The sequence below is a fragment of the Hypanus sabinus genome, chromosome 11 (genome assembly GCF_030144855.1).
Source record: "Hypanus sabinus isolate sHypSab1 chromosome 11, sHypSab1.hap1, whole genome shotgun sequence".
Lineage (NCBI taxonomy): Eukaryota > Metazoa > Chordata > Chondrichthyes > Myliobatiformes > Dasyatidae > Hypanus > Hypanus sabinus.
The window spans coordinates 50,486,199-50,512,752 of record NC_082716.1 but is presented as its reverse complement, the minus strand read 5'-3'; the positions used below and the strand labels follow the sequence as shown (position 1 = coordinate 50,512,752).

At 39.4% G+C, this 26,554-nt stretch overlaps 1 protein-coding gene across 4 annotated transcripts in view; it reads left to right on the top strand.

Moving 5' to 3' along the window:
• The window catches only part of fggy (FGGY carbohydrate kinase domain containing), a 302,066-nt gene that overhangs the window by 19,323 nt on the left and 256,189 nt on the right, over positions 1 to 26,554 (top strand). For 3 of the 4 annotated variants that reach the window (XM_059984315.1, XM_059984313.1, XM_059984314.1), the window contains exons 2-5: positions 571 to 757; positions 2,234 to 2,345; positions 4,352 to 4,503; positions 22,825 to 22,913. In XM_059984315.1, the coding sequence (XP_059840298.1) occupies positions 581 to 757; positions 2,234 to 2,345; positions 4,352 to 4,503; positions 22,825 to 22,913 (530 nt within the window). In that variant the 5' untranslated portion in view covers positions 571 to 580. Of the gene's footprint in view, positions 1 to 570; positions 758 to 2,233; positions 2,346 to 3,768; positions 3,878 to 4,351; positions 4,504 to 22,824; positions 22,914 to 26,554 lie in introns of those variants that run through there. The other variant, XM_059984316.1, reaches the window with a different exon arrangement.

The window sequence follows — 26,554 nt, the reverse complement described above, 5'->3', positions numbered from 1 at the left end:
CCACCGATGTTGTCCAAGGGAAGGGCACTAGGACCCAAGCAGCTTGGCACTGGTGTCGTCGCAGTTAAGTGCCATGCTCAAGGAAACAATACGTTGCTTCAGCTGAGGCTCGAACCAGTGACCTTCAGATCACTAGACTGATGCCTTATTCACTAGGCCGCGCACCAGTACATTTATTCATTAAGCTTGTTATGAATTTACATCACTGAATTGGAGTACCAGAATGAAGAACAATGTATTGTTGAAATTATTTTTTTTGAGGACTGCAATTATGCCTTACTTTAATAAGCATTTGAAATTTTTCATGATAATTTCATTTAATAGCTATAAAAGCTTATCCATAGCTCCTTTTGAAATGCAGCAACAACTTTGGAATTATAAATTATCTGTAAATTTATTACTTCCCTGGCTTCCTCTTTTTAGTTTGAGTAAGGAACATTATATGGAACTTTGACAGGAATTTCAGTAAACTAAAAGTAACAAAAATGAGATATTTTATATTATCCCATCATTACTTTATTATAAATGATTTCTCAAATGTTTCTTATTTGTGACTTACTTACTTCATAGATTGACCAACATGCGCTACTACATGGGGATTGATGTTGGGACTTCAAGTGTGCGGGGAGCACTTGTAGATCAAAACGGCAAAGTGATGATCCAGGCTGAACAACCAGTCCAGATCTGGGAGCCACAACCAGATTACTATGAGCAGTCCTCTGCTGAAATCTGGGCAGCATGCTGTACTGTTTCAAAGGTACATATAAAAAAACTGTGGGACTTTATTGAACAAAAGAACTATTCATAGAATAAACTGTATTTTTGTAGTACAGGAATCCAGCACCTTGTCTACTCTGTTTAAGTCATTTAACTCTAACACTATAGTTTTATGTCAACTCTCAATGCATTTGTAAATATTAAATTCAATGATACATGTAATCTTAATCCTTACACCAGCTGGCATGAGGTACAGTACATGATTATTAATGCAGAATTTTGAACTTGCTCTTAAGTGAGCAATTGGCAAGTAGTTTCATCTATAAAACTAAACTTTGCTGACTTGATATGTTGACCCATTATGGTTTATTTTCTGGATGAGTGGAGGCACTAGAAAATAGCACTGTTATGATTATTTCTCAAACTACCTCAATTTTTTCTCTCAGTGCTGTTCTTCTACATTCTATTTAATTGTTTCTCAATGGCCAGAAATAGACTTTGTTACCAAGAATAATGTGTTTACTCTGGAAAGTGAGAGACCGGAAATGATGCCCACTGCAGTGATTCCATTTGTTTGTCAGGTGTTTCACAGTTTCTCATCTGCCAGAAGGACCAGTACACTTCAGGGCTGGTTTTCATGAACAAATTAAATAAAACAACAAATGTAATCAATGTATAAAAAAACAAGCACATTATTGCTTCTGATTTATTTGTGACATTGCTATGTAGTCTTTCAGTGACTTAATCCTAAACTGGTGTGCCAGGGCCAATTTTTAGACTCAGTCATTTAGTGGCAGTACATATTGTATTTCAGTAATTCACATGTAAATGTGAACCATAAAATGGTTCTCCCTAAAATGGAACCATATTTTAACAGGATATTTGGGAAAAATGATGCCCTCAGGATATGAAGCCTGAAATTTGTCTTTGACTATATACATAGTTATAACTAAATATCAAAGTTAGCAGTCTTTCGATCTCCATTGCTTTGCAGTATGCTGCATATTTTCTCCCAGCAGGTAATTTCATGTGGATTTTAAGAGAAAATATTTCATGGATAGAACATGAAGAGGAGAGACTGTGGAGGAAAATGGGGAGAAAGTACAGCCGAGATTTATTCAAATAATGCAAAATTTTGTGATAAGAATCTCTACTGTTTGGAATTACAGGCCCCCCCCCTTTACAAAGGTAGAGCGTTCCTATGAAACCTTTCTTAAGCCGAAATGGAGTAAAGCAAAGAACCATTAATTTACATGGGAAAAATTTTTGTAAAAGCAGAAATCCTCTTTGTAATGCAAAAACAGGTTACTAATGTAGATCTTTTGTAAAAGTGAAGTGGTGTAAAGCGAACATTCATAAAGCAGGGGACACTTGTATTTAGATATCTGCACAGGTGAATTAGGAAGAACGTATTAGGGAGAATTAAATAAAATTTCCAATCAGTATATAAAGAAAAATATAGAATATAATGGCAAAAACAGCTTTCAGTTTTATTAAATTTCTTTTGATCTTTCAGAAAATAACTCAGATGGTTGATTTGAGCCATATCCAAGGCATTGGCTTTGATGCCACCTGCTCTCTTGTTGTACTTGATGAAAACTTTGAACCTCTAGCTGTGAATACAGAAGGTAAATATTGTTGCTTCATATCTGAAAGATATATATCGATCTATTATATAATACCATTCAAAATATTTCAAAGGCATGGTAGCTGTAGTTGTGCTGCAAAGTTAACAAATTTCTCAACATATGCTGGTGATATTAAACTTGGCTCTGATCTTGAACAGTGTTATATTACATAAGCAGCTTTGCCAAAAGTTAAAAATCTATCATTAGAGTCATGCTGTGGAATATCTCCTAGAAACTGGACTGCACAGTGTTGTTTTCCAGTTATGGAAAGAGATTACATGCTTTGTGCATGGTAGGTCATATCTAACCAATCTCATAGAGTAGCTGTTGTCTACGTGGTCTTTAACAAGGCATTTGGCAAAGCCCCACATGGGAGGCTGGTCAAGAAAGTTCAGTTGATAGGCATTCAAGATGAGTTGGGAAATTGGATTAGATATTGGCTTTGTGGGAGAATCCAGGAAGCGGTAGTAGATGGTTGCCTCTCTGGTTGGTGGCCTGAGCCTAGTGGAGTGCCGCAGAGATCGGTGCTAGGTCGGTTGTTGTTTGTCATCTATATCAATGATCCGAATGATAATGTGATAAAATGGATAAGCAAGTTTCTGGATGACACCAGGACTGAGTGTGTAGTGGTCAGCGAGGAAGACCATCAAAGCTTGCAGTGAGATCTCGATGAATTGGAAAAATGGGCTGAAAACTCACAGATGGAATACAATGCAGGCAAGTGTGAAGTGTTGCACTTTGGAAGGACAAACCAGGGTAGGACTTACACAGTGAGTGTTAGGGCACTGACGACCACAGTAGCACAGAATAATCTGGGCATACAGATCCATAATTTCATTGAAAGTAGCATCGCAGGTAGATAGGGTCGTAAAGAAATCTTTTGGCATATTCGCCTTCATAAATCTCAGGATTAAGTACAGGAGTTAGGATGTTATATTGAATGTGTATAAGACATTGGTGAGGCCCAGTTTGGAGTATTGTGTGCAGATTTGATCACCTACCTTCAGGAAAGATGTAAATCAGGTTGAAAGGGTGCAGGGAAAATTTATAAGAATGTTGCTGGGTTTGAAGGAGTTATAAAGAAAGATTGAATAGGTTAGGACTTCATTCCCTAGAGTGTAGAAAGTGAGGGGATATTTGATAAAAGTATACAAAATTATACATCCCTAAGGATGTATAATTGGATTGGATTTCAAGATTTAAGAGAAATTTAGATAGTTACATGAATGGGAGGGGTATGGAGGGCTCTTGATTCAGGTACAGGTCGATGGGACAAGGCAGATTCATTGCTCAGCACAGACTAGATGGACCAAAGGCCCTACTTCTGTGCTGTGGTGCTCTATTACTCTAATTCTATAGATTGGCAGGATTGCTATAAACCCATCCAAACCATCCTAATTTTTCTACTTATTACCTACACTAGGGATAAATTATGGGAACCAATTAATCTGCCATCCGATGTTCCTTTGGGATGTGGGAGAAGCTCGTACCTAGAGAGAGAGCAAGCAAACTTCACATGGATGCCCCTGAAGGTTGGGGTTGAATTCAAATAGAACTTTGAGACAACTGTACCAGATCAGTGCAAATCAGTTACTTGCTTCAAAATCAGTCTTAATGCTGATGAAATTGAAGTGTTAACCAGGCAGATTTAGTAAAGAATGAATCAATTCATCATATAATTTCAAATCTTGCATCTTCAAAGATTCACTTCATTGCCAAAATTAATTCTCGCTTTTACAGTATTGAACATCTAAATATGTTTTCTAAGACTTTCAATTGCTTAATAATTAAAAAAAATCCAGATCACTTATACCACTGTCTACATTTATTTTTTTTAAAGATTTTGACTAAGGAGTTGCCTTTGTACGGCATGTGGTAAATGATTAGCAAAGTTTTTGACAATGTGTTTGATATTTGGATTACAGCTTTTTTTGACATATGGAATTATGCTATTAAGGTATCTGTCATACTATGGTTTTAATGCTTTTTTGCTACATATGATGCAGGGGTGAACAATAGGAATGTTATCATGTGGATGGATCATCGAGCGGTTGATCAAGTAGACCGAATAAATAAAACTAAATACTGTGTGCTACGTTATGTGGGCGGAGTGATGTCCCCAGAAATGCAGCCACCAAAGCTTCTTTGGTTAAAAGAAGTAAGTCTTTATCTTTAAACTTTTTTTCTTTCTAGCAATGTGCTTCACACAGGTAATACAATAAAAAGATTGTAAGTGCGATCTTTATTACATGAATACAATATAAGTGAAACAAAAGTTCATAAAATATGGGTCATAAATATTCATGTTCTTTATTTTGCTCTAGAAGGCAACCTTGCTAGACTTATTATTTACAGCCATTTCAGCAACATGTATGATTAAGGAGAAAATTTAAATCATAAGCATTTTGCATTTTGAGCTGTAAACCTTCCAGTTTAAGATGACGCTGGTGAAATACCCCAATGCCTCACTGACAGCAAAAAAAACTACTAACTACTCTATTAATCACACTTTTTTCTGGAAAAATATCACTGCAATCGATAGCCAATTGAAATCACTTTCGGATTTGAGCTTTTGGACTGCATGTATGACCTGAACTTTTTGGGGTGTGAACTGAAGTCTCAAAGATGCAGGACGGGTGCAGCGCAGCCTGCTGAGGCCAGACGAGGCTCAGGGCCCAGCCTGAGTGTGAGGATAAGCTAATGTTTGACCATTGCTGGAGTGGACTTGGAGATGATTGGAAGTGCAGAACCAAGGCAAGGCAAAGAAGGACCAAGTCCAAGAATTAACCCAGCCTGTAGCTCACAGACACAAGGCTGCAGATGCTGTAAAGTAAAACAAAAATCAAACTGTTGGAGAAACTCAACTGATTAGGAAGCATCTGTGACTGTAAAGGGGTAGTTAACTTTTTGGATCAAGACCCTGCATCAGTGCAGTGAGTGTATGGTGTTACGTATCCTGTAACTGGATAACCTACCAGCAAAGATAGAGAGGTCCATTGGAGTCTGATGGCACTATTTTCGAATGTTTTTATTCATAAAGGGGGGCACAAAAGTAAGGTTAATACCAACATTCAGAACATATGCATCGGCAAAACTCAATCTAAAGCGCGGGTATAGCAATAATCATCATTAAGAAATACTCTCGACTGTTGTCTAGGGGATAATATATTGTCCGTTGGAAATATAAAAGTCACTCAGAAGTCTGCAGGCTTCAGTCTTTTTGGGGAATCGCTGGGTTTCACGTATTGTAGAGAGATTGAGGAGGAATGGAAAAACTTGCCTGGGTCTTTGATGAAGCAACTCCGTTGAATCAGGGGAGCGTCGTTTCCCTGTTATTAGTTCGAAGTCCTTCTCGGTATTCTCAGCCACCCGCTCCCCAGGCAAAGGAGTTACGGAGCGCACGTGGCTTTTGAATGGCTTCCAGCTATCACGGGAGCGCTGAGCGATGGAATCCTTCTGGTGCGTCGCTGGGGTACCGCCTCCTGCAGTCCCCTTTTATCTTGACTAGCCGAGTTGTAGATGTCCATCAAAGTAGGGTGATCCAATCCCCACCCCCACATTGCCCGAGGGTGTCCATATCCGTGGTAGCTGTCACGTAGCAGGGTCATGCCCTTCACACAGGTGTCTCTAAGAGCAATGGCCAAAACCGTTACATTGTCTCTCATTTTCCTGGGTCCGAGACCCGAATTAATAGTGCTCTTGCGATTCTCCGGAAGGAGGGGGCTGCTCCCGCCCCTTCGGCCCCTCAGAGCTGTGGTACATTCATAACAATGGGAAGGTAACTAGAACCAGGATGCTGCCTGAATTAGAGCCAACGTCTTCTCGGGATAGATTGAGCAAGTTAGGGCTTTTCTGTTCAGGTGAAGCTGGATGGGATGTGATTTGATAGAAGTGTACGAGATGTACGAGCCAGAGACTTTTTTCCCCAGGGCAGAAATGGCTAATTTGAGCAGACATAATTCCAGATGATCGGAAGAAAGTTTAAAGGAGAGGGGTGGATGTTAGAAATATGTTTTACACAGATGGAACATGCTGCGGGGAGGTAGTATGTAGACGCAGATACATTAGGTACATTTAAAAAACTCTTAGGCACAATAATGAAAGAAAACTGAAGGCTATGTGGGAGGGAAGGTTTAGATTGACTTTAGAGAAGGGTTAAAGGTCGACAACATTGTGAGCTGAAGGGCCTGTACTTTGCTGTACTGATCCATGTAAATAGGTGAGAAAGAGCGGTGTGGTTGGGGCTGGTACACTGATGATAAGCAGAACCAGGTAAGGAGGGGGATGATGGACAGATGGAACTGGAAGGGAAAGGTGTTGAAGAGTGTGGTTGGGAAATCAGTGGCTGTGGATTATGTAGGCAGATGAGGGGGGAAAAAGGGCAGTTAAACCCCAAGTTACCTGGAAGATGTAGGTTATTGAATCAAGACAAGAGAGGCATTTCTGGTTTAGCCTTAGATCCTGGCCTAGATACAGCAAAGGAAAGTTGATGACTAACATTGTCCTGAAATGTTAATTCAGCTTTTCTCTCCAAAGTTTCTGCTTAATCTCCTGAGTATTTCTAGTATTTTCTGTTCTTTTGACAAATATTGGCCTCTTTCTAGATAGATCTAAAAGAGCAGTTAGTCAAGTCATTTTCCATTTTTTTCCTCTATTTATTGTCATGTGGGCACCAAAACAACATGTCAAACAAAAATTTGGCATGACTTTGTTCTCAGATATTCTGACAGGAGAGGGGCCATTAATTTTCTTTATGTATTTTAGTGTTATTTTCTTTATATAGTATTTTTACTGTTAATTATAATATTTTAGAAGTGTTTTAGTTATTTATCTCACTTTTTAAAAACCTCTTTAATGTTTTAGAATGCCAAAGATTGTGAATATTTGATAACCTTGACACCAGAGAGCTTTTCATGCTCAATCTGGCCCACATGTTACTTTCACCTCCTGTAATTGTTTTTTTAAGTGGGTGGCTCTTAGCATCCCATGAGGTCGCATGATCTGTGGGATATGACCGGGACTCAGGCAGCATAGATTACTTGCTCATGCATTCAGCAGGTCTTTTCCACAGTCTATAAGTGTCTTTGTTGATTAGAGATATTGCAAATTAGTGGAAGTACAATGCAAGTAATTTGGAGACACAAAAACTTCTAAATTAAAAATATCAAGTACATCTAGCCCCTTAGCTTAGTACAAGCAGTAGTCTCCTCCAGACAATGCAGTAGGTGAAAGGTCAGATAATCCAGCATCTGACCTTCAGCCTTTTCTCTACTTATGTAGTTCTGGCTGCAGGAATAGAATCCTCAAATGAGCTGACATGAGCTATATAGGTAGCTAGCATTTTCCCTTGGTGCCATTAACTAGCTGTCAGTGTGATCTGACTCATTAGTTGCATTCAAAGCTAAGATTGATTTTTGGTCCACAGAGGAATCAAGGATTATGGGGTTCAGTCAGTAAATGGAAGTTGAGACGAAAAATGTGATGAGCCTTGATCTTTTTGAAGGGCAGAGCAGGCTCAAGGGATTGTAAGTTGAACTGCTTTTTCTTCTTAGTTTTTTTCTTTATATTTTATTGCTTTTTCTTGGGTCATTTATGGAGCAAAGAAATGAACAAAAACTGAAGGGAATGAAAGAAGCTGAAAGGAGAGTGGAGGAGGTGACAGGATTTGGCTAGACGAGAGTATGAACACTTTCCCATTTTCCCCACTGCCGTCTCTTCTGTGTCTTTCTTCCTACATTTCTTCTTTCTCTCCTGCACAACATTACCTCTGCATCACTGTACTTACTTCCTCTTGTGTTTTTCAAGAAAGGCTCTAAGAATAAACCGGGAAATTATAGGCCCGTGAGCCTGATGTCAGTAGTGGGTTAATTATTGCAAGATATTCTAAGAGACAAGATGTATAAATATTTGGATAAACAGAGCTTGATTAGGAATAGTCAATGTGGCTTTGTATGTGGTATGTCAGGTCTCATCAATCTTTTAGAACTTTTTGAGGAAGTTACCAGGAAGGTTGGTGAAGAAAAAGCGGTGGACATTGTCTACATGAACTTTCACAGGGCCTTTGATAAATTTCCGCATGGGAGGCTGGTTCAGAAGGTAAATTTGCTTGGCACTCAGGATGTTGTAGTCAATTGGATCTGACAGTAGCTTAGCAGAAGAAGCCAGAGTGTAGTAGTAGATGGCTGTCTCTTTGACTGGACGCCTGTCTGCACAGTGCTGGGTCTGTTGCTATTTAATATCTATAATTAATGATTTAGATGATAATGTGGTAAACTGGATCAACAAATTTGTAGATGACCCCAAGATTTGGCGGGGGGGGAGGGATGTAGGTGGCAGCAAGAATGGCTATCAAGCTTGCAGCGTGATCTCACCAAACTGGGAAAGTAGGTTGAAAAATAGCATGTGGAATTTAACATTGACAATTGTCAGGTATTGCAGTTTGGGAGAACAATGCATGATAAGATGTATACAGTGAATGGTAGGGCTCTGAGTTGTGCAGTAAAACAAATGAGCTTGGGGGGCAATATAGATCGATAATTACTTGAAAGGTGCATCACAGCTAGATAAGGTAGTAAAGATAGCTCTTAGCACGTCTGCTCTGATGAAGTGCTTTGAGAGGTTGGTCATGGCCTGAGCAAAATCTTGACTATCACCACAATAGGTCTAAAGCAGGTGCAATCTCACTGGCTTTCCACTTGGCCTTAAATATCTTAGACAATAGCAGTACCCATGCCAGAGTGCTGTTTGTGATTACACCATCATACCCTCAGTACTAATAAACAAGCTCCAAAACCTTAGCCTCTGTACTTCCTTCTGCAGCTGGATCCTTAACTTCCTCATTGGGAGACCACAGTCAGTGTGGATCAGAAGTAACATTTCCTTGCTGACAGTCAACACTGGCACACCTCAAGGGTGCGTGCTTAGCCTACTGCTCTACCCTCTCTAACACCCACAACTATGTGGCTAGGTACAGCTCAAACACCATCTATAAATTTGCTGACGATATAACTATTGATGGCAGAATTTCAGATGGTGATGAGAAGGCATACAGGAGTGAGAGAGATCAGCTGGTTGAGTGGTGTCGCAACAACAACCACATGCTGAACATCAGTAAGACCAAGGAACTGATTGTGCACTTCAGGGAAGGGAAGTCAAGGGAACACACACCAGTCCTCATTGAGGGCTTAGTAGTGGAACAGTTTCAAATTCCTGGGTGTCAGTGTTTCTCATTATCTGTCAGCATTTTAATCAACTAATCAATATATTAATGTAATTACAAAGAAGGCACGACAGCAGCTATATTCATCTGGAGAATTGGGAGATCTGGTGAGACACCAAAGACACTTGCAAATTTCTACAGATGTACTGCGGAAAGCATTCTTTCTGGTCTCATCACCGTCTGGTACAGAGGGGCGACTGCACAGGATCGAATAAAAGCTGCAGAAAGTTGTGAACTTGCCAGTTCCATCGTGGACACTACTCTCCCCAGCATCCAGGACATTTTCAAAAGGTGATGCCTCAAAAAGGCAGCCTCCATGATGAAGGACCCCATTATCCAGGACGTGCCCTCTTCTCATTGCTACCATCAAGGAGGTGGTGCAGAAGCCTGAAGACATACATTCAATGCTTTACAAACAGCTGCTTCTCCTCTGCCATTAGATTTCTGAAATGGACAATGAACCCATGTACACTATGTCAATATTTTTGGTTCTCTTTGTACACTACTTACTTAATTATTAAAATATATTTCTTATTCTAATTTATAATTTTATTATTATGCATTGCAATATACTGCCGCAAAAGAACAGATTTCATGACATAGGCCAGTATATTAATCTGTTTCTAATTCTGATTGGCCTTCATAATCAGGGCATTAGGTCCAGGAATTAAGATGTTTTGTTGAAGTTGTTTAAGATGTTAGTGAGGCCAGACTTAGAATAGTGAATGTAGCTCTGGTCACATACTTATAGGAGAGATATCAATAAGCTTGAAAGAGTGCAGAGAAAAATTACAGGGATGCTGCTAGGACTTGAGGACTTTAGTTATAGGGAAAGATTGAATAAATTATCACCTTATTCCCTGGAGCACAGGAGAACTAGGGGAGATGGTGCATGTGGAATGAGCTGCTATTGGTTGCAGTGAATGTGGGCTCAATTGTAATGTTTGAGAATAATTTGGATAAGGACATGAATGAGTGGTTTAGAGAGATGTTCGGCACAGCCAAGAAGGGCCAAAAGGCCTGTTTCTGTGCTGTAATGTTCTATGGTTCTATATGGTCCTATATGGTCCAAGTGCAGTCAGGTATGAAAAGGCAGAAAATTGGGTCAGTATAGACTGGGTAAGCTGAAGACCCTGTTTCTGTTCTGTAGTATTCTATGATTCTGTGACTCTATGCTGCTGGACTTGTTGAGTTCCTCCACCAGTTTGCTTGTTGCTTTTGCCTTTAGATGCTCTATATAGTCGGGTTTGAGCACTGGTGGTGCTCTGGCTTTGCTTCAGTATGTTTGTTCTGATTCTATATGCCTTTTGCAGGAATTCAAGATATTATTTCTTAACACCACTGTTTATCTACGTAAATGTTAAAATGTTCAAAAATTGTATATCAGTATTAAGGTGTTGATTGTCATTTCTAATTCTAATTAAGTGGAACTTCCAAAGAATTTAATATTACCAATATTTACATAACTGCACAAATGCAACAGCAGAAATGCACTTGCTCGCAAAGGAGCTCGGGCAGGGAATGGGAGGAATAGCGGCGAACGTACCTGCGATCCACTTTACCACAAACCCAAAGGTTGGCTGCTCAATATCGACCTGCAATCCGATTAGATCCCCTTTAACCTGGTCAGTGCAATGTAGGCAGAAACACTACTCACATCGAATCAGGACATTAGATTTGTTGTCCTATAATTCAGTCGAACAATTTTTATTGACTGCATGCTCTTCTGTATTGACTGCATGTTGAATGGTTTTAGTAATGAGGAGACAGTGTGTTATAAGTGACTGGGAACAGCTGACAATGGAACTGACTACACTTCTTTGAGTTTGTTTTCATATTCAAGCTATAAGTGAGATGTATATTATTTTAATTCCCATAAATTATTTAACCAAGTATAGATCACAGAAGCATCTTGTTTATATTGTATTCACTGTGGTTGTGAAAGCAATTTATTTTGTTAAATATATTGCTTGACTGCAACTATTGTTTGCAATAATTACTGAACTATATTAAATAGAAATTTAATAACATGTTTATGTTTAAATTTTGGAGTTAAATTGATCCCAGGCCATAAACAACATATTAAGCCTTTCATGTTGACATATGGATTGTAAGTGTTTGTCAGATGCAGGCTAAGATTTGCTTCTTTTTGTTTCTTACTATCCTATCCAGAATAAGTTTTTTTTTCTTCATCTGGACCTAATAATGCCTGCAGCTGTGTTAGTATGTGCCAAATGTGAACTAGTTTCTGTTTGCTTTGAGCAGCTGGAGTCTTCTAACTTTATAAACATAGAAAAGCCACAGTAACATGGTTCAGGATGTGAAAAATCAACAAAGATAAGGGCCTAACCTTAGTCCCTTAGAGAAAACCTTGCATCAATTCTCCATGGGCATTTCTGAGCATAGTACAAAGCAACACAATGAGAGAGGTCCCAGGTTTGATCTCTAATCTGTGCTGAGGTCAGTCAGAGAAGGATTTTGAGTACTACATTTTGTCTTATTATTTGTTGTATTAACCAATCCAGCCTGGTATAAAGTCCCCTGTATGAATTGCAGATGTGATGAAACTTCCACTCTTTTGGTAGTTACATCTATGTTGTACTTTCTTTTAAACAAGCACATTGTGTTGTGATTTCAGGTTGTATACTGTATACATTCCCTGATAATAAATGGAACCGTTTGAACCATTTGGGCATATACTGTACTGTAACATAATTAGATTAGGAAGCTAAAAATTTATGTATTCATATGACCTAGTAAATGTAATTTGGGGCATAAGCTTACAGTTCTATTCTTAGAGCTGATCTTGTGAGAGTTACTGTGAATATATGAACCTTGCACATTCACTATTATTGATGTGCTAACAAAATTATATCTTGTGTTAGATTAGGATCTGAATTGTTATTTTTCTTGTAGTTTAATTTTATACTTGCTTATATGTTTGTTTAATCACCTGCTTAATCATGTGCTTACTAAAGTACCCGTGGCTGCCAATGTGGATTTCAGTTGGAATAGTCCTAACAGGAATATTTGATGAGCTGCACACAAAGCGTCATCTCTTTTGTGGGTTTGCAGGCCATTACTGCCTTCAAAGCAAAACCTAATATCATGGATGGCTGTCATGCTTCACTCCCAGATGTGCTCAACTCTTTTTATGCATGCTTTGAAAAGGAGAATAAAACTATACCTGTGCGAATCCACGTGGTATTTGGTGACCCCATGATCTCTGTCTTGGAGGCAACATCAAAATATCTTTCAAGAGGGTGAATCCTTGTAAAGCGTCAGGCCCTGATGGTGTACTTGGTAGGGCACTGAAAACCTGTGCCAGCTAACTGGTGGGAGTGTTCAAGAACATCTTCACTGTTGCGGTTAGAGGTTCCCACCTGCTTTAAAAGGATAACAATCATACCAATGTTCAAGAAGAGTAGGGTGAGCGGACAAACAAGCTCCAAGACTTCCAAGACCCCCATCATCCAGGACATGCCCTCTTCTCATTGCTGCCGTCAAGGAGGAGGTTCAGGTGCCTGATGACACACACTCAACATTTCAGGATCAGCTTCTTCCCCTCTGCCATCATATTCCTGAATGAACAATGATCCCATGGATGCTACCTCACTACTTTTCCCCTTATTGCTCTTTTTTTGCACTACTTATTTAGTTTATAACATATACAGATATACTACACACACACACACATATATACACACTCACACTTGTAATTTATAATTTTTAAATTATGTATGCAATTTATTGCTGCCGCAAAACAACAATTTTCATGATGTATGGTGGTGATTTTAAAACTGATTCTAATTCAGATTCTACTTGTCAGTAAATTATAGTGTATTGCTCTTGTACCTATGTAGCTTCTTTGTAAGTCTGAGATGTCATGGCAGAGTAAATTATAACTCTCAATGTTGTTTCACAGACTGTCCTTATTAGAGAAGACTCCCAAATCTAATCAGTTCAAACTAGCGTGCAGTATAAAGGGGAAATACAAGGTGCAGTGCTTTGATACTGGCCTTCCTGCTTTTCCTCTTACTGCTATTCTTTGCTGCTACTCTGTGTTTTACATTTTACTTCATGTTACTTACCTTTCACGCTGTTTGAAGCTGACTCTGTCTTACCTGTACAATGATGAGCATCCAATATAACAGCTCTAACCATAAGATCTGTACCTCATTCTTGACTTCCTAAGAATCTTTTGGACAATATCATCTCCAGATCCAGCACTTGCTGTTTCTTAAGTGTTTCAGTCACAACAGCTGGGTAGTTAGATCTTTTTGTTTGTACGATTACTTGCAGTGGGAAGAATCTGGCGTAGGATATCTCCTAGCTTTCTAGGATTGTGATATACAATTGTACTAAACAAGGTGTCAATCTCCTCCTTCCAGGGCTGACAAGTACTTCACTTTCTACATTGACCTCAAAGTCAAATAGGGAAATTGACTACCATTTCCAGCTTCTCTTTTGTGTGGGATGACTACATATGTATATTGTCAACAGATTATCCAGAATACTGGTCAGCAGAGAAGGAATTACTATTTACTGAAATCACTGAAACAAGATGCCAAAGCAGCTTTCATAGTGTCTCCTTGTGACATTCAATTTTACGAATAAAATGGAATGCCCAGTCAGGAGCAAATGAAACCCTGTGCATAACAAGCCATCAGCATCCACGTACCACTCAATGTAGCAGAGTTGTGGAGGTGCTCCAAGAGAGAGTCAAGTGTTTGGTAGCTCCTACCAATGCACCTTATATTTGTAGTGGTGTACATTATGAAGGAGACATGGAATAGATGAGATATGACATCAACAACATTTGCGTTCAGTTAATGAAAACCACAGTGAGGAAACAGCAAAGGAAAAAAATCCAATTAAACACATTGAGGAAGAGGAGCAAGAGCTGAGTTCATCATAAAATAATTGTGTGACTTGCCTGTTTTCCTAAACTGAAAAAGTACACTGCATTTATAATTCTTGTTACAACATTCACCCTCCCTTAATTCTATAACAAAGAACATTGAAACCATTCAGTCAGCTCATATATCAATGACAGAAGCTGACTTAGTGTGACTGAGTGTGGACTCAGAAGCTGACTTAAAACCACATTGCAGACTACAGAGCCAAAAGTGATCAAGATGACGTATTTCTTCCCCAGTGTAAGAATTGATTTCATTTTGCCTCTAGTTTAGTGTCAATTCATGCTGCATTCATATAAAGTGTATTAAGTTAACTGTTCCAATGTATACCTCCCCTAGCGGCCCAGGAAAGGTGGTGGATGGCTGTTACTCATGCCAAAATATTTGAGATACTTTGATATTTGATATTCACAACTTGTCTTTTCTTTGGCCATTGAATGGCAAATGACAAACCCTTGTGTCTTGGCTCTTTTAGTCCTTTTAATCCAGCTAATTCCATGATACTGCACATGTTCAGCTGGAGTCTTCACATTTTTAGTCTCAACACTAAAGTTCCTTGGAAGGACTAGAGTTATATAACACCTAGTGAGAGGAAAACGCATCGTGTACTGGACAATAAAAATAGCACCAATGCTGTCTTCTCAAGATCCTCCAAAGTCACTGGAATGAAAAGTCAGTGTCTCCCAGTCCAGCATCCACATTACTGAGGCCCTAATTCTGGAAATGGACTCAAACTGCATTGGACATCCAGGCAATGGCAACTGTAAGACTGCAGCTTTTCAAAAGTACTATTTTCTTAAAAATGTGAGGCTTAGTAAGATGATGAAATCTGCTGGAAAGATGTGCAGAAGTAATGCTTCATGACCATGGCTGAGAAGTTCCTTCCCAAAAACTCTAAAGAATAGCGCAGTATGTTTAATTTTAGAAACCTATTTGACTAATTTAATAAAACCTTGGTGTCTGACTGTCTGCTGTGAATTCAGTTCCTGACTTTTTGGCATGATTTAGATATCCTAACTTCGGAGAAGATAACAACAGTAGTACTCAAAATTGGGTTTTAATGGCATTTGTCTGTAAAATAAGCACTTCTATTTACTCACAGAACAAATCAACATTCAATCAGTAATAAAGACTGTCTCATGTGTTTTTACTGTATTTCCTATGGAGGTCAGAGTAATGATCACTGGCTGAAAAGATTACAGGGAAATAAATGGGAAATTATAATTGACAGGATTGCTGTCACTGGTAAATCTATACCAGTTGCTGGTATAAATTTAGTGGTCCATTTGGCTTCCTTCCATGTTATAAGGAAATATGATGTCTTTGGTGTAGAATCAAATTGGCTTTTGCTAATCACTGCTACTTCACATGGTTTGTTGCTTATTACTATATTAAGGAGATAAAACACTCCTTTATGAAAGTGAGAAAGCTTCATCTGCTCACAGGTATGTGCATTTTCCCGCATTGCATGCTTTTTCCTAGTGCAGGTAATCTTAGATTGCACTCATGTCTTTACAGAAATGTCCCTGACAATTTCTGTCAAGACCACCTGGCTAAAAAGCCAGAATCAGAATCAGGTTTGTTATCACCGGCATGTGACGTGAAATTTGTTAACTTAGCAGCAGCAGTTCAATGCAATACATAATCTAGCAGAGAGAGAAAAAATAATAATAAATAAAATAAAACAATCATAAGTAAATCCGTTACATATATTGATTAGATTTAAAAAATGTCCCTAAAGATGTCCTGGGTACTTTGTACTAGTGCCCAAGATGGAACTGACTAGAAATACAACCTTCTGCAGCTTCTTTCAGTCCTGTGCAGTGGCCTCTTCATACTAGATAGTGATGCAGCCTGTCAGAATACACAATACAACTATAGAAGTTTTTGAGTGTATTTGTTTGCCTGACAAATCTCTTTAAACTCCTAATAAAGTATAGCCGCTGTCTTGCCTTCTTTATGACTACATCGATATGTTGGGACCAAGTTAGATCCTCAGAGATCTTGACACCCAGGAACTTGAAGCTGCTCACTCTTTCCACTTCTGATCCCTCTATGAAGATTTGTACGTGCTCCTTCGTCTTATCGTTCCTGAAGTCCACAATCAGCACTTTCGTCTTTCTGATGTTGAGTGCCAGGTTGTTGCTGCAGCACCATTCCATTATTTGGCATATCTCATTCCTGTACACCACCTGAGATTCTACCAACAATGGCTGTATCGTCAGCAAATTTATAGATGGTATTTGAACTATGACCATCCACATGGTCATGTGTATACAGAGAGTAGAGCAGTGGGCTAAGCACACACCCCTGAGGTGCGCCAGTGTTGATCATCAGCGAGGAGGAGATGTTATCACCAATCCACACAGACTGTGGTCTTCCAGTTAGAAAGTCGAGGATCCAATTGCAGAGGGAGGTACAGAGGCCCAGGTTCTGCAACTTCTCAGTCAGGATTGTGGGAATGATGGTATTAAATGCTGAGTTCTAGTGGATGAACAGCATCCTGACAGAGGTGTTTGTGGTACCTAGGTGGTCTAAAGCCACATGGAGAGCCATTGAGATTGCATTTGCCATTGAACTATTGTGGCGATAGGCAAATTGCAGTGGGTCCAGGTCCTTGCTGAGGCAGGAGTTCAGTCTAGTCATAACCAACCTCTCAAAGCACTTCAGTACTGTTGATGTGAGTGCTACCAGGTGATAGTCGTTAAGGTAGCCCACATTATTATTCTTTGGCACTAGTATAATTGTTGCCTTTTTGAAGCAAGTGGGAACTTCTGCCCGTAGCAGTGAGAGGTTGAAAATGTCCTTGAAACTCCCGCAAGTTGGTTGGCCCAGGTTTTCAGAGCCTTACCCAGTACTCCATTGGGACCTTCCACCTTGTGAGGGTTCACTCTCTTTAAAGACAGTCTAACATCAGCCTCTCAGACTGAGGTCCTCAGGTGCAGCAGGGATCTTCACAGCTGCAGTTGTGTTCTCCCTTTCAAAGCATACATAGAAGGCGTTGAGTTCATCTGGTAGTGAAGCATGGCTGCCATTCATACTATTGGGTTTCCCTTTGTAGGAAGTAATGTCTTGCAGACCCTGCTAGAGTTGCCGTGCATCTGATAACGCCTCCAACCTCATTTGAAATTGTCTCTTGGCCCTTGAAATAGCCCTCTACAATTCATACCTGGTTTTCTGGTACAGATCTGGGTTGCCACATTTGAATGCCACAGATCTAGCCTCCAGCAGATGACGTACCTCCTGGTTTATCTATGGCTTTTAGTTTGGGAATGTACAGTAAATTTTTGTAGGCATGCACTCATTCACATAGGTTTTAATGAAGTCGGTAACAACTGCAGCATATCCAGATTCAAATATGAATCCTTGAATACAGTCCAGTCCACTGATTTAAAGCAGTCCTGTAGGCGCTCCTATGCTTCCCTTGTCCATACTATCTTGGTTCTCACTACTGGCGCTGCAGTCTTCAGTCTCTGCCTGTACTCAGGGAGTAGAAGTACAGCCAGTTGATCAGAATTCCCGAAGTGAGGGTGTGAAATAGCACGGTAGGCATTCTTGATGGGGTGTAGCACTGGTCCAATGTGTTGTTTCCTCTGGTATTGCAAGTGATCTGTTGATGATAATTGCTTAGTGATTTTTTCAGACTGGCCTTGTTGAAGTCTCCCAAAATGATGGGTTCCTTGAATAAAGACCGTGCTCCTTGAAGGCACTTACTTTCACCAGCCTACATATCAGCAATTTCTGGGGAAAAACCTTCAAACCTTCTTCCTACTATTGCAAAATCCATTCACCTAGTAGCAATACTTCCCCAGAATTTGTAGAGTACTTCCTGTTTTATGTTCCTTTAAGAGCTGACTGCACAGAAAGCTAAACACTTGCAGTAAATAGCTGAAAATGTTGTAGTAAATAAGTGTTATACTTGAGTCCTACAGCAGCAGGTTCAAGAATAGCTTCTTCCTTCAACCATTTGGTTCCAACCCAACCAACAAAAGCCTAATTATGCTCCTTCTCATAAAAAAGTGTATAACGTATGTTTAATGTACGTTTTTCTTGTGAACGCTGCATATATGAGTTTACGTGCCTGTGATACTGTTGCTAGTAGGGTGTTCATTGTACCTGTGCATACATGCACTTGTGCATATGACTATAAATTTGACTGACTATGAATCGGGTGCTGTCAGTTTCAGTGTTACACAGGGAAACATGCCCAGATTTGTGGATCGTGTTCTTAATGTGACTTTCCAAACAGCCTTAAGTTGACCCACAAAGACACATCAATGTCATTAAATGGCAGTCATGCAATTTCTACACCTTTATCCTTATATTTAACAATAAAAATAATCCATTAATACGTGTTATGTACTTACTAAGATTTTGCTTTGTTGTTTGACTGATACGTGTGCACAACTCAATGGGTGTAGACTCCTTTCCAACATATTTATTCTTCTTTTCAAAGGTCAAAACACCATCTGGTGAATTTTAAGGTAGTTATTGGACTGATATTTTTGAATGTTGAAACCTTGATAAATGCTTTTGAAATGTTCAGATGTTCAATTTATTTTGCAGTATTTTAAATTCTGTTGAAGCATATTACCGTATTATAGAATTGAGCACACAGAAGTTAGTACAGCAGGCAGCCACCACTGTTGTACAGGTTTTATTCGTTGTCAATCAAAGTTAATGCATCCTCCATAATTTAACATATGTTAAATCGTTTAAATTTAACACATTCATGAAGGTGGGATGAATGCTAATCATCATATCTATGATACAAGTTTCAGCAACTGTTCATGGGCTACTTACAAGCAGAAGCTGAAATTAGGTTTGTAGTCTTTTTTATTTGGTATTAACATATGACAGAAGAAGATTCCAAACGAATAGAGTAAAATCGTTCTTATTGAGTTGAGATCAGTCAGAGGCAGTAAAAGTTAATAACAATGCAATGTACTCATCTTGAAGAAAGCTGCCCTTATAAATTTTAGCACCTCCCAACTGTCAGTTTCGGCATTTCCAATGTCAACTGGTTTTCATGCCTCTTTTTTTTTGAGGATCTCTGGTATCCAGCTTTTGTGTTATCGGGTGAGCTGAGCAGCCAATATTCAAGAAATTGCCAGGAAACAAAGTAGAAAATATATAATTCTACTTTTGGGAAATCAGAGATTCATTGGCAGTGGTTTTGGATTTTTGTGTTTAACAACAATCTTTTTAGTGGGTTGAACAGCATCTGTTGGGGGTGAAAGGAATTTCCAGCCCAAACCCCGCATCAGGACAATACTAGGGTTTGAGCCCACACTTTGGCAATTCCTTTCCCCCCTCCTGGTATTATTAGACTAATTGAGTTCCAGTAGCAAGTTGCTTGTTGCTCCAGATTCAGGCATTAGAACCTGGGCCTCTGTATCTCCCTCTGCAATTGGATCCTCGATTCCTAACCGGAAAAACACAATCTGTGCCTGTTGGTGGTAATATCTCCTCCTCAGTGGCAATCAACACTGGCACACCTCAGTGGTGTGTGTTTAGCCCACTGCTGCACTCTCTCTACACCCATGATTGTGTGGCCAGGTGTAGCTCAAATGCCATCTATAAATTTGCTGATGATAATACTGTTGTTGGCAGAATCTCAGATGGAGATGAGAGGATGTACAGGAGTGAGGTATACCAGTCAGTTGAGTGGTGTTGTAGCAACAACCTTGCACTCAGCATCAGTAAGCCCCAAGAGCTGTTTGAGGAGTTCACGATGGGTAAGACAAGGGAATACTGTTACGAAACCCCGTAACTGGGTCACTTACCAGCAAAGATAGAGAGGTCCGTTGAAGTCTGATGGTACTATTTTTGATGGTACTATTTTTAACGGTATTTATTGATAAAAGGGGCACAAAAATAAGATCAATGCAAACATACAGATAATATATGTCATCAATACTAAATCTAAAAGTGCAAGTATAATAATAATCAATAAGAAATAGCTCTATCGTTGTCTAGGGGATAATGTATTGTCCGATGGAAATATAAAAGTCACTGTTAGTTCGTTCAAGCTGCAGCATTTTGGGTTTAAGAGAGAGACGGGTTAAACTTGCCCAGTTCTTTGATGAAGCCAATCCTTCGAGTCTTTTGGGAGTTGGTTTCCCCGTTGTTAGCTAAAAGCCGTTTTTCAGTGGTAAAAGCCACCGGTTCCAGGCAAATGGAACCAAATGCACGTGGCTTCCTCCCAATGGCTTCTGCTATTACGGGATCGCTAGCGTTTCTTCTGGTTCGTCTGAGGGGCTGTGCCCTCAGACCCTCTTTTATCCTGACTCACATGATCTCAAATGTCAATCAGGTTGGGGGTCATGCAATCCCTCCCTCAATCAGCCCACTTTGCCTGAGGGCTTCCACGTAGCCCAGTATGGCAATACACAAGTTTGGCTTCAAGAGACAATGGCCGTGTCCCGTAGCTTTATATCGCCGGGGAACGCGACATTCCGCATGTCTCTCTCTCATTTCCTGGGTCTCCTGACCCAAATCAATAGTGATCTTGTGATTCTCCCAAAGGAGGGGGCTACAGGCGTAACAATACGAACAAATCCTCATAGAGGGATAAAAAGTGGAGAGAGAGAGCAATTTCAGCTTCCTGCGTGTCAAGATCTCTGAGGATCTAACTTCGTCCCAACATATCAATGCAGCTATAAAGAAGGCAAAATACCTGCTGTATTTCATTAGGTGGTTGAGGAAATTTGGTTTGTCACCTAAAACTCTTGAAAACTTCTACAGATGTACTGTGGAAAGTTGTAAAATTAGTCAGCTTCATCTTGGGTACTAGCCTCCATAGTAATCCTAGACATCTTTCAGTGCCTCAGAAAGGTGGTGTCCATTATTGAGAACCCCCATCACCTAGACCATGCCCCCTTCTCATTGTTACCACCAGGAAGGAGGTACAGAAACCTGAAGGTACACACTCAGCAATGCAGAAACAGCTTCTTTCCTGATTTTGAAAATAGACATTGAACCCATGATCACTATCTCACTATTTTGCTTTTGTATTATTTCTGTTTTTGCACTACTTTTAAATTAACTGTTTATTATACATATATATACTTACTGTAATGATTTACTGATTTATTTATTCTCTATATTATCATGTATAGCATTGTACTGCTGCCCCGTTAACAAATTCCATGATATGTTGGTGATAATAAACCTGATTCTGATCCTGATCTGCAGCCCTTTGTATCTCTTCAGTGTAAGACATATCTCTGGTAGAGATGTTGTTGCTAGTGTCAGTGTGTTAGGAACAACTAATGGCTACAGTTTTGTTGTCATTGAATTGCATAATCTGACCTACACATTTACCTTTTCTTGATGGTTCTATGGAAGCCAAAAATGAGCCAGAAGCATCTTATGTGCTTTACCACTGACTCAGCACCAAGTTCAGCTTTGGAATAAGAATGCACCGAGCTGCGGCTTGATGCATTTTGATGTCTGGCCATTCAGCTTTATTGCCAGTGTTGGGTTGACAGATGTAACTTTTGAATGTGTTTATTGACCTTCATTAAAAACCTAAGTGCAGATCAGAGAAATGGTTACCTTTCTTTATTGGATGCTGTATTTTAATTAATTCATAATACTTTGTGTTTTAAAGTAATTTACTTTCTGAAATATTGTTTTAATTATGTCAATATATTGAACTTCTTTATATTTTTGGTTGAATGACTGTTTAAAAACAATATGAAGATCAAAAAGCCATTAATTCAATTCAATTTCACCTATGGAAATGCCATTTGAAGCCTGGTCATTCTTTGATTTTTGATTTGCATTTTAGGATGGCAGTTTGGCCTCCAGCTTAATTTAATGCTCCCGAGCACCACAAAAACAAAATGCAAAGCATGGGTAGATGACCATGTGGAAGATGGTTCTGCCCAGTGTTTCTTTATTCATATGATCAGTTTCCCACTTGGACTGTATTCAACTGTAATATGCAGAACATTGAAGAATGATTAAAATTTTGAAAAATGTAATGGCTAGAAACTCATTCTGTCTTAATTGCATCAACACAGTATTTTTCCAGAATATTCAGTTAAAACAAAATAATTTTTTTTGCTAGAAGTTTTGAAGGAATGTGATTATCTTTATGTTAGTTTAATCTTTACATTTTTAATTGTGATTTAATATACTAACAAATGTAGATATCTTTCTAAGTGGATTAATGTAACAGTTTAAAAAACTGTGATATTTAGTTATACTGTAAATATTCTGCACAGCAGCACCTAAAGTATAAGAGACCAAAATATCTGCTAAGTATCACATGGAAAGGATATTTTCTTGTTTTAGAATGAAGTTAACTGTATTTACTGTTTGAACTTGACAGAAACTGCGAAGCATTTGCTGGGAAAAAGCTGGTCATTTCTTTGATCTCCCTGATTTTCTGTCTTGGAAGGCCACAGGTGCAACTACAAGGTATTTGTTTACATAAAGTCTGGTATTGCTGCAATAAAGATTGTTCATTACTCCAGTGGGAACCTTCAGGGAGAAAGAAGTAAACCATGCCAAAATGGTTGGGGGTGTTGCAGATGTAGTTTTGGCAATTTTCCAGTTGGACATTCTGAAACTAAGCCAGAAGATGAGATCATCCTGAAGCTTGAGGACAAGTTAATCCTGGACAATGTGCCTTAATTTGACAAAGTAAAGATTGTTCAATGAAACAGTCTTTCTAAATTCCCTCATGGGGTGTAGAGTGGGGGTAGAATTTGCAGGTGATGTGGATTGGACCCATACTATGAAAGAAAGCTGCTGTTCTCTTGGCTGACATTTGCAAACTCCCCCCTTCCACTGCCTGGCATGACTCAGTGTGTCTGCACTCTCAGTAAAATAGTGGTTTCATGTGAAATATGAGAGGCATATGCAGTTTTCTATTTCAAGAAAATGATCTCAAGGAGTGAATGTGTTTCTGTTAGTTCTTATACACAAGATCAGGATGAAATGGTTTAATGATGGGAAGATGAGAGCAAACATTGATACTTGTCACCATATGTAATGTTACCTTCTGAGCAAACAAAATAGTAACCGGGACAAAGAATAATTGTAGGTTTGAACAAAAACAAAACAAACTATTTTTGGAAATTCTGTTGTTGCATACAAGTATTTTAGAGAATATTTGACAGCTTTTTAGAATAAAAAAAATTGAAATATGATTCAAACTTTGGCATTTCAAGAAAACAATGAATTTTTATATTTCACTAATGAAGTTACTCTAACTTTCAAAATCACTCTTTTATGCAAGTAAGTATATTACAATTTTGTAACATTGCTGAACGTGTAATTGTCTTTGTGAAGCTAGTATAAGTTCTGCTGTGTGCCAGATTATAGAGCCCAAATTTTAGTTGACATTCCAAGGCAATACCAGCAGAATGTTGACCATCAAATGAATTTTCAACGAGTCCTTTTCTCCCTTCACATGTAGATTTAAAAACTCTTAGACACTAACCAAAGAAGAACAGAGCTGTGCAATATTTCCCGAGTGACACCTTGCCTTTGACTATCATTATATATCTTAAGTATATCTGGCAGACTGTCCTTTAAAATTCAAGTAAAATTATTATTAAAATACATATTTGTCACCATATACAACCGAGATTGATTTTAAAGTTCGAAGGTTCATTTTAATATCAGAGAATATATGCAATATACAACTTGATATTCTTGCTCTTCACAGACATCCACAAAACCCCAAAAATGAATGATAGAAACATCAAAGCCCCGAAGACTGCCTCCCCCTCTCTTATTGACCCTCCCCTCGCCCACTTGCTCCAACAGAAGCACCAACCCACACACTCCATCATGCAAGTGACAGCAAAAGCCGTCAAAGAGACTTTGATCTGGAGTCCATCCAAACTACAGTCCGTAACCCAACATTTTGGTACCTCAAACAGGCTGTCTCTCTCCATCGAGGGAGAGAGTGGTTGCTCCTGCAACAATGAGAGCAGAGACCAGCAAATCGCTGTACAGATGTTACAATCTTCTGTGTTGCTTCTCCAAGAACCCTCCCCTGCCCTCCCAAATCGTCTCGAGGACCGACGAGCTCTCACTCACCATCAAGAGAGAATGCGAGAGGGAGAGGGCTTCCTTTAGTGCAGGATCCTTCTTCTGGTAACAGCCAGTGATCAGCAAACACACTGTCTGCTGCTCGATGGTTTGGTCTCCCACGATGCCTCATTCGGTGAAATCAGGGAGGAACTGTGGCATCCACAGGGCCATTCCCCGAAGATGTACCACTTCCAGGCTGTTCCTGGAGATAGAAAAGCGCTAGGCCGCAGACTAAAATCCACTGCTTGCGAAAAACTGTAGTTTGAACTGCAGATTCCTGACTCTGACAGAACCCCAAGCACCCTGAAAAGAAAGGAAAGGCATAAGAGAAGAAGAATAAGCTGTTTCTTGGACAAAGTGGAAGAAGTTGCCTGTGTCTGTAAAAACTGCTGGTGCCATCTTTCCTTGCTCCTCCCTCTTGTGTTATAGGTATTCCTAGTAAATTCAAGAAACACAATAGAATCAATGAAAGATCACACCTAACAGGATGAATGAGGGACCAATCTACAGAAGATGACAAACTGCAAATACAAGAAGAAATAGTAATAATCATAATAAAAAATAAGCAATAAATATTAAGAACAAGAGACGCAGAGTCCTTGAAAGTGAATCCACAGTTTGTGAGAATGGGTCAGGGATAGGGCAAGTGAAGTTGAGTGAAGTTAACCCCTCTGGTTCAAGAGCCTGTTGGTTGAAGAGCAGTAACTGTTCCTGAACCTGGTGGTGTGAGTCCTAAGACTCCTGTACCTTCTTGATGGTACCTTCTCAATGGTGGGGAGGGCTTTGCTTGTGATGGACTGGGCTGTATGCACTACTTTTTTGTAGGGATTTCTGTTCAAGGGCATTGGTATTTTCATACCAGGCCATAATGCAACCAGTCAATGTACCTTTCACTGGACATCTGTAGAAGTTTGTCCATATTTTAGATGTTTTAGAGTGCGATGAGCAGGTTTGAGCCCCTTATCTAAGAAAAGTTCACTGGCATTGGAGAGGGATCAGAGGAAGTTTATGAGAATGATTCAGAGAATGAAAAGGTTAATGCATGAAAAGTTACTTATGGCTCTGGACCTGTACTCACTGGAGTTTAGAGGAATGAGTGCGGATCTCATTGAAGCCTATTGAATATTGAAAGACTGACAGAATCGATGTGGAGAAGATGTTTCCTATAGTAGTGGAGTCGTGGACCAAAGGACGCAGCCTCAGAATACAGGTCGTCCATTTAGAACAGAGATGAGGGGGAATTTCTTTAACCAGATGGTAGTGAATCTGTGAAATTCATTGCAACAAGCAGTTGTGAAGACCAAGTTGTTGAGTGTATTTGAAACGGAACTAGGTAGGTTCTTGATTAGTAAGGATGCCAAATGGTTATGGGGAGAAAGGAGGAGAATGGGTTTAGAAGGATAATAAATCATCCAGGATGGATTGGCAGAGCACACCTAATGAGCTGAATGGCCTAATTCGAATTCTATATCTTATGGTCTTATGGCTTACCAATTCCCACTCCCTCTTTGCCTCCAGTGCTGTGCTCTCTTCTGACTCCCTCCCTCTGAATACTTGTTCATCCTCGCTGAAACAGAACAGCCAGAATACCTCCTGGAATTCAACTCCTTTTTCTCTTTGTCACCTCCCTTCCCATTACAAATCGACTGTTCTAAAGATGCCTGCCCACATCTAGCACTGTAAGCCTGGTCTTGTGCAAGGAAGGCCAGGTAGCATGCATGTACACACCATCTGTTGTGACTGAAGATTTCCACTTTGGTTGTAACTGATGTTTGATACTGTGGCTTAGTACTAAAATAGTTGTTGGCCCACTGCATTTGTGCTGATCCAATGGATGCACTAAAATTTCTAGGCTACTGTAATTATCAGTATGCCATTGTTTCTGCAGACTTGCATATTCAAATTAGTTTTACTTTTCTTGCATTATATCAGTGACTAAGCTCAAAAACACTTTAACTCCTGAGCACGTTGGTATATCCTTAAAAAATACCATGAAAGGTGCTATGTAAATGCAT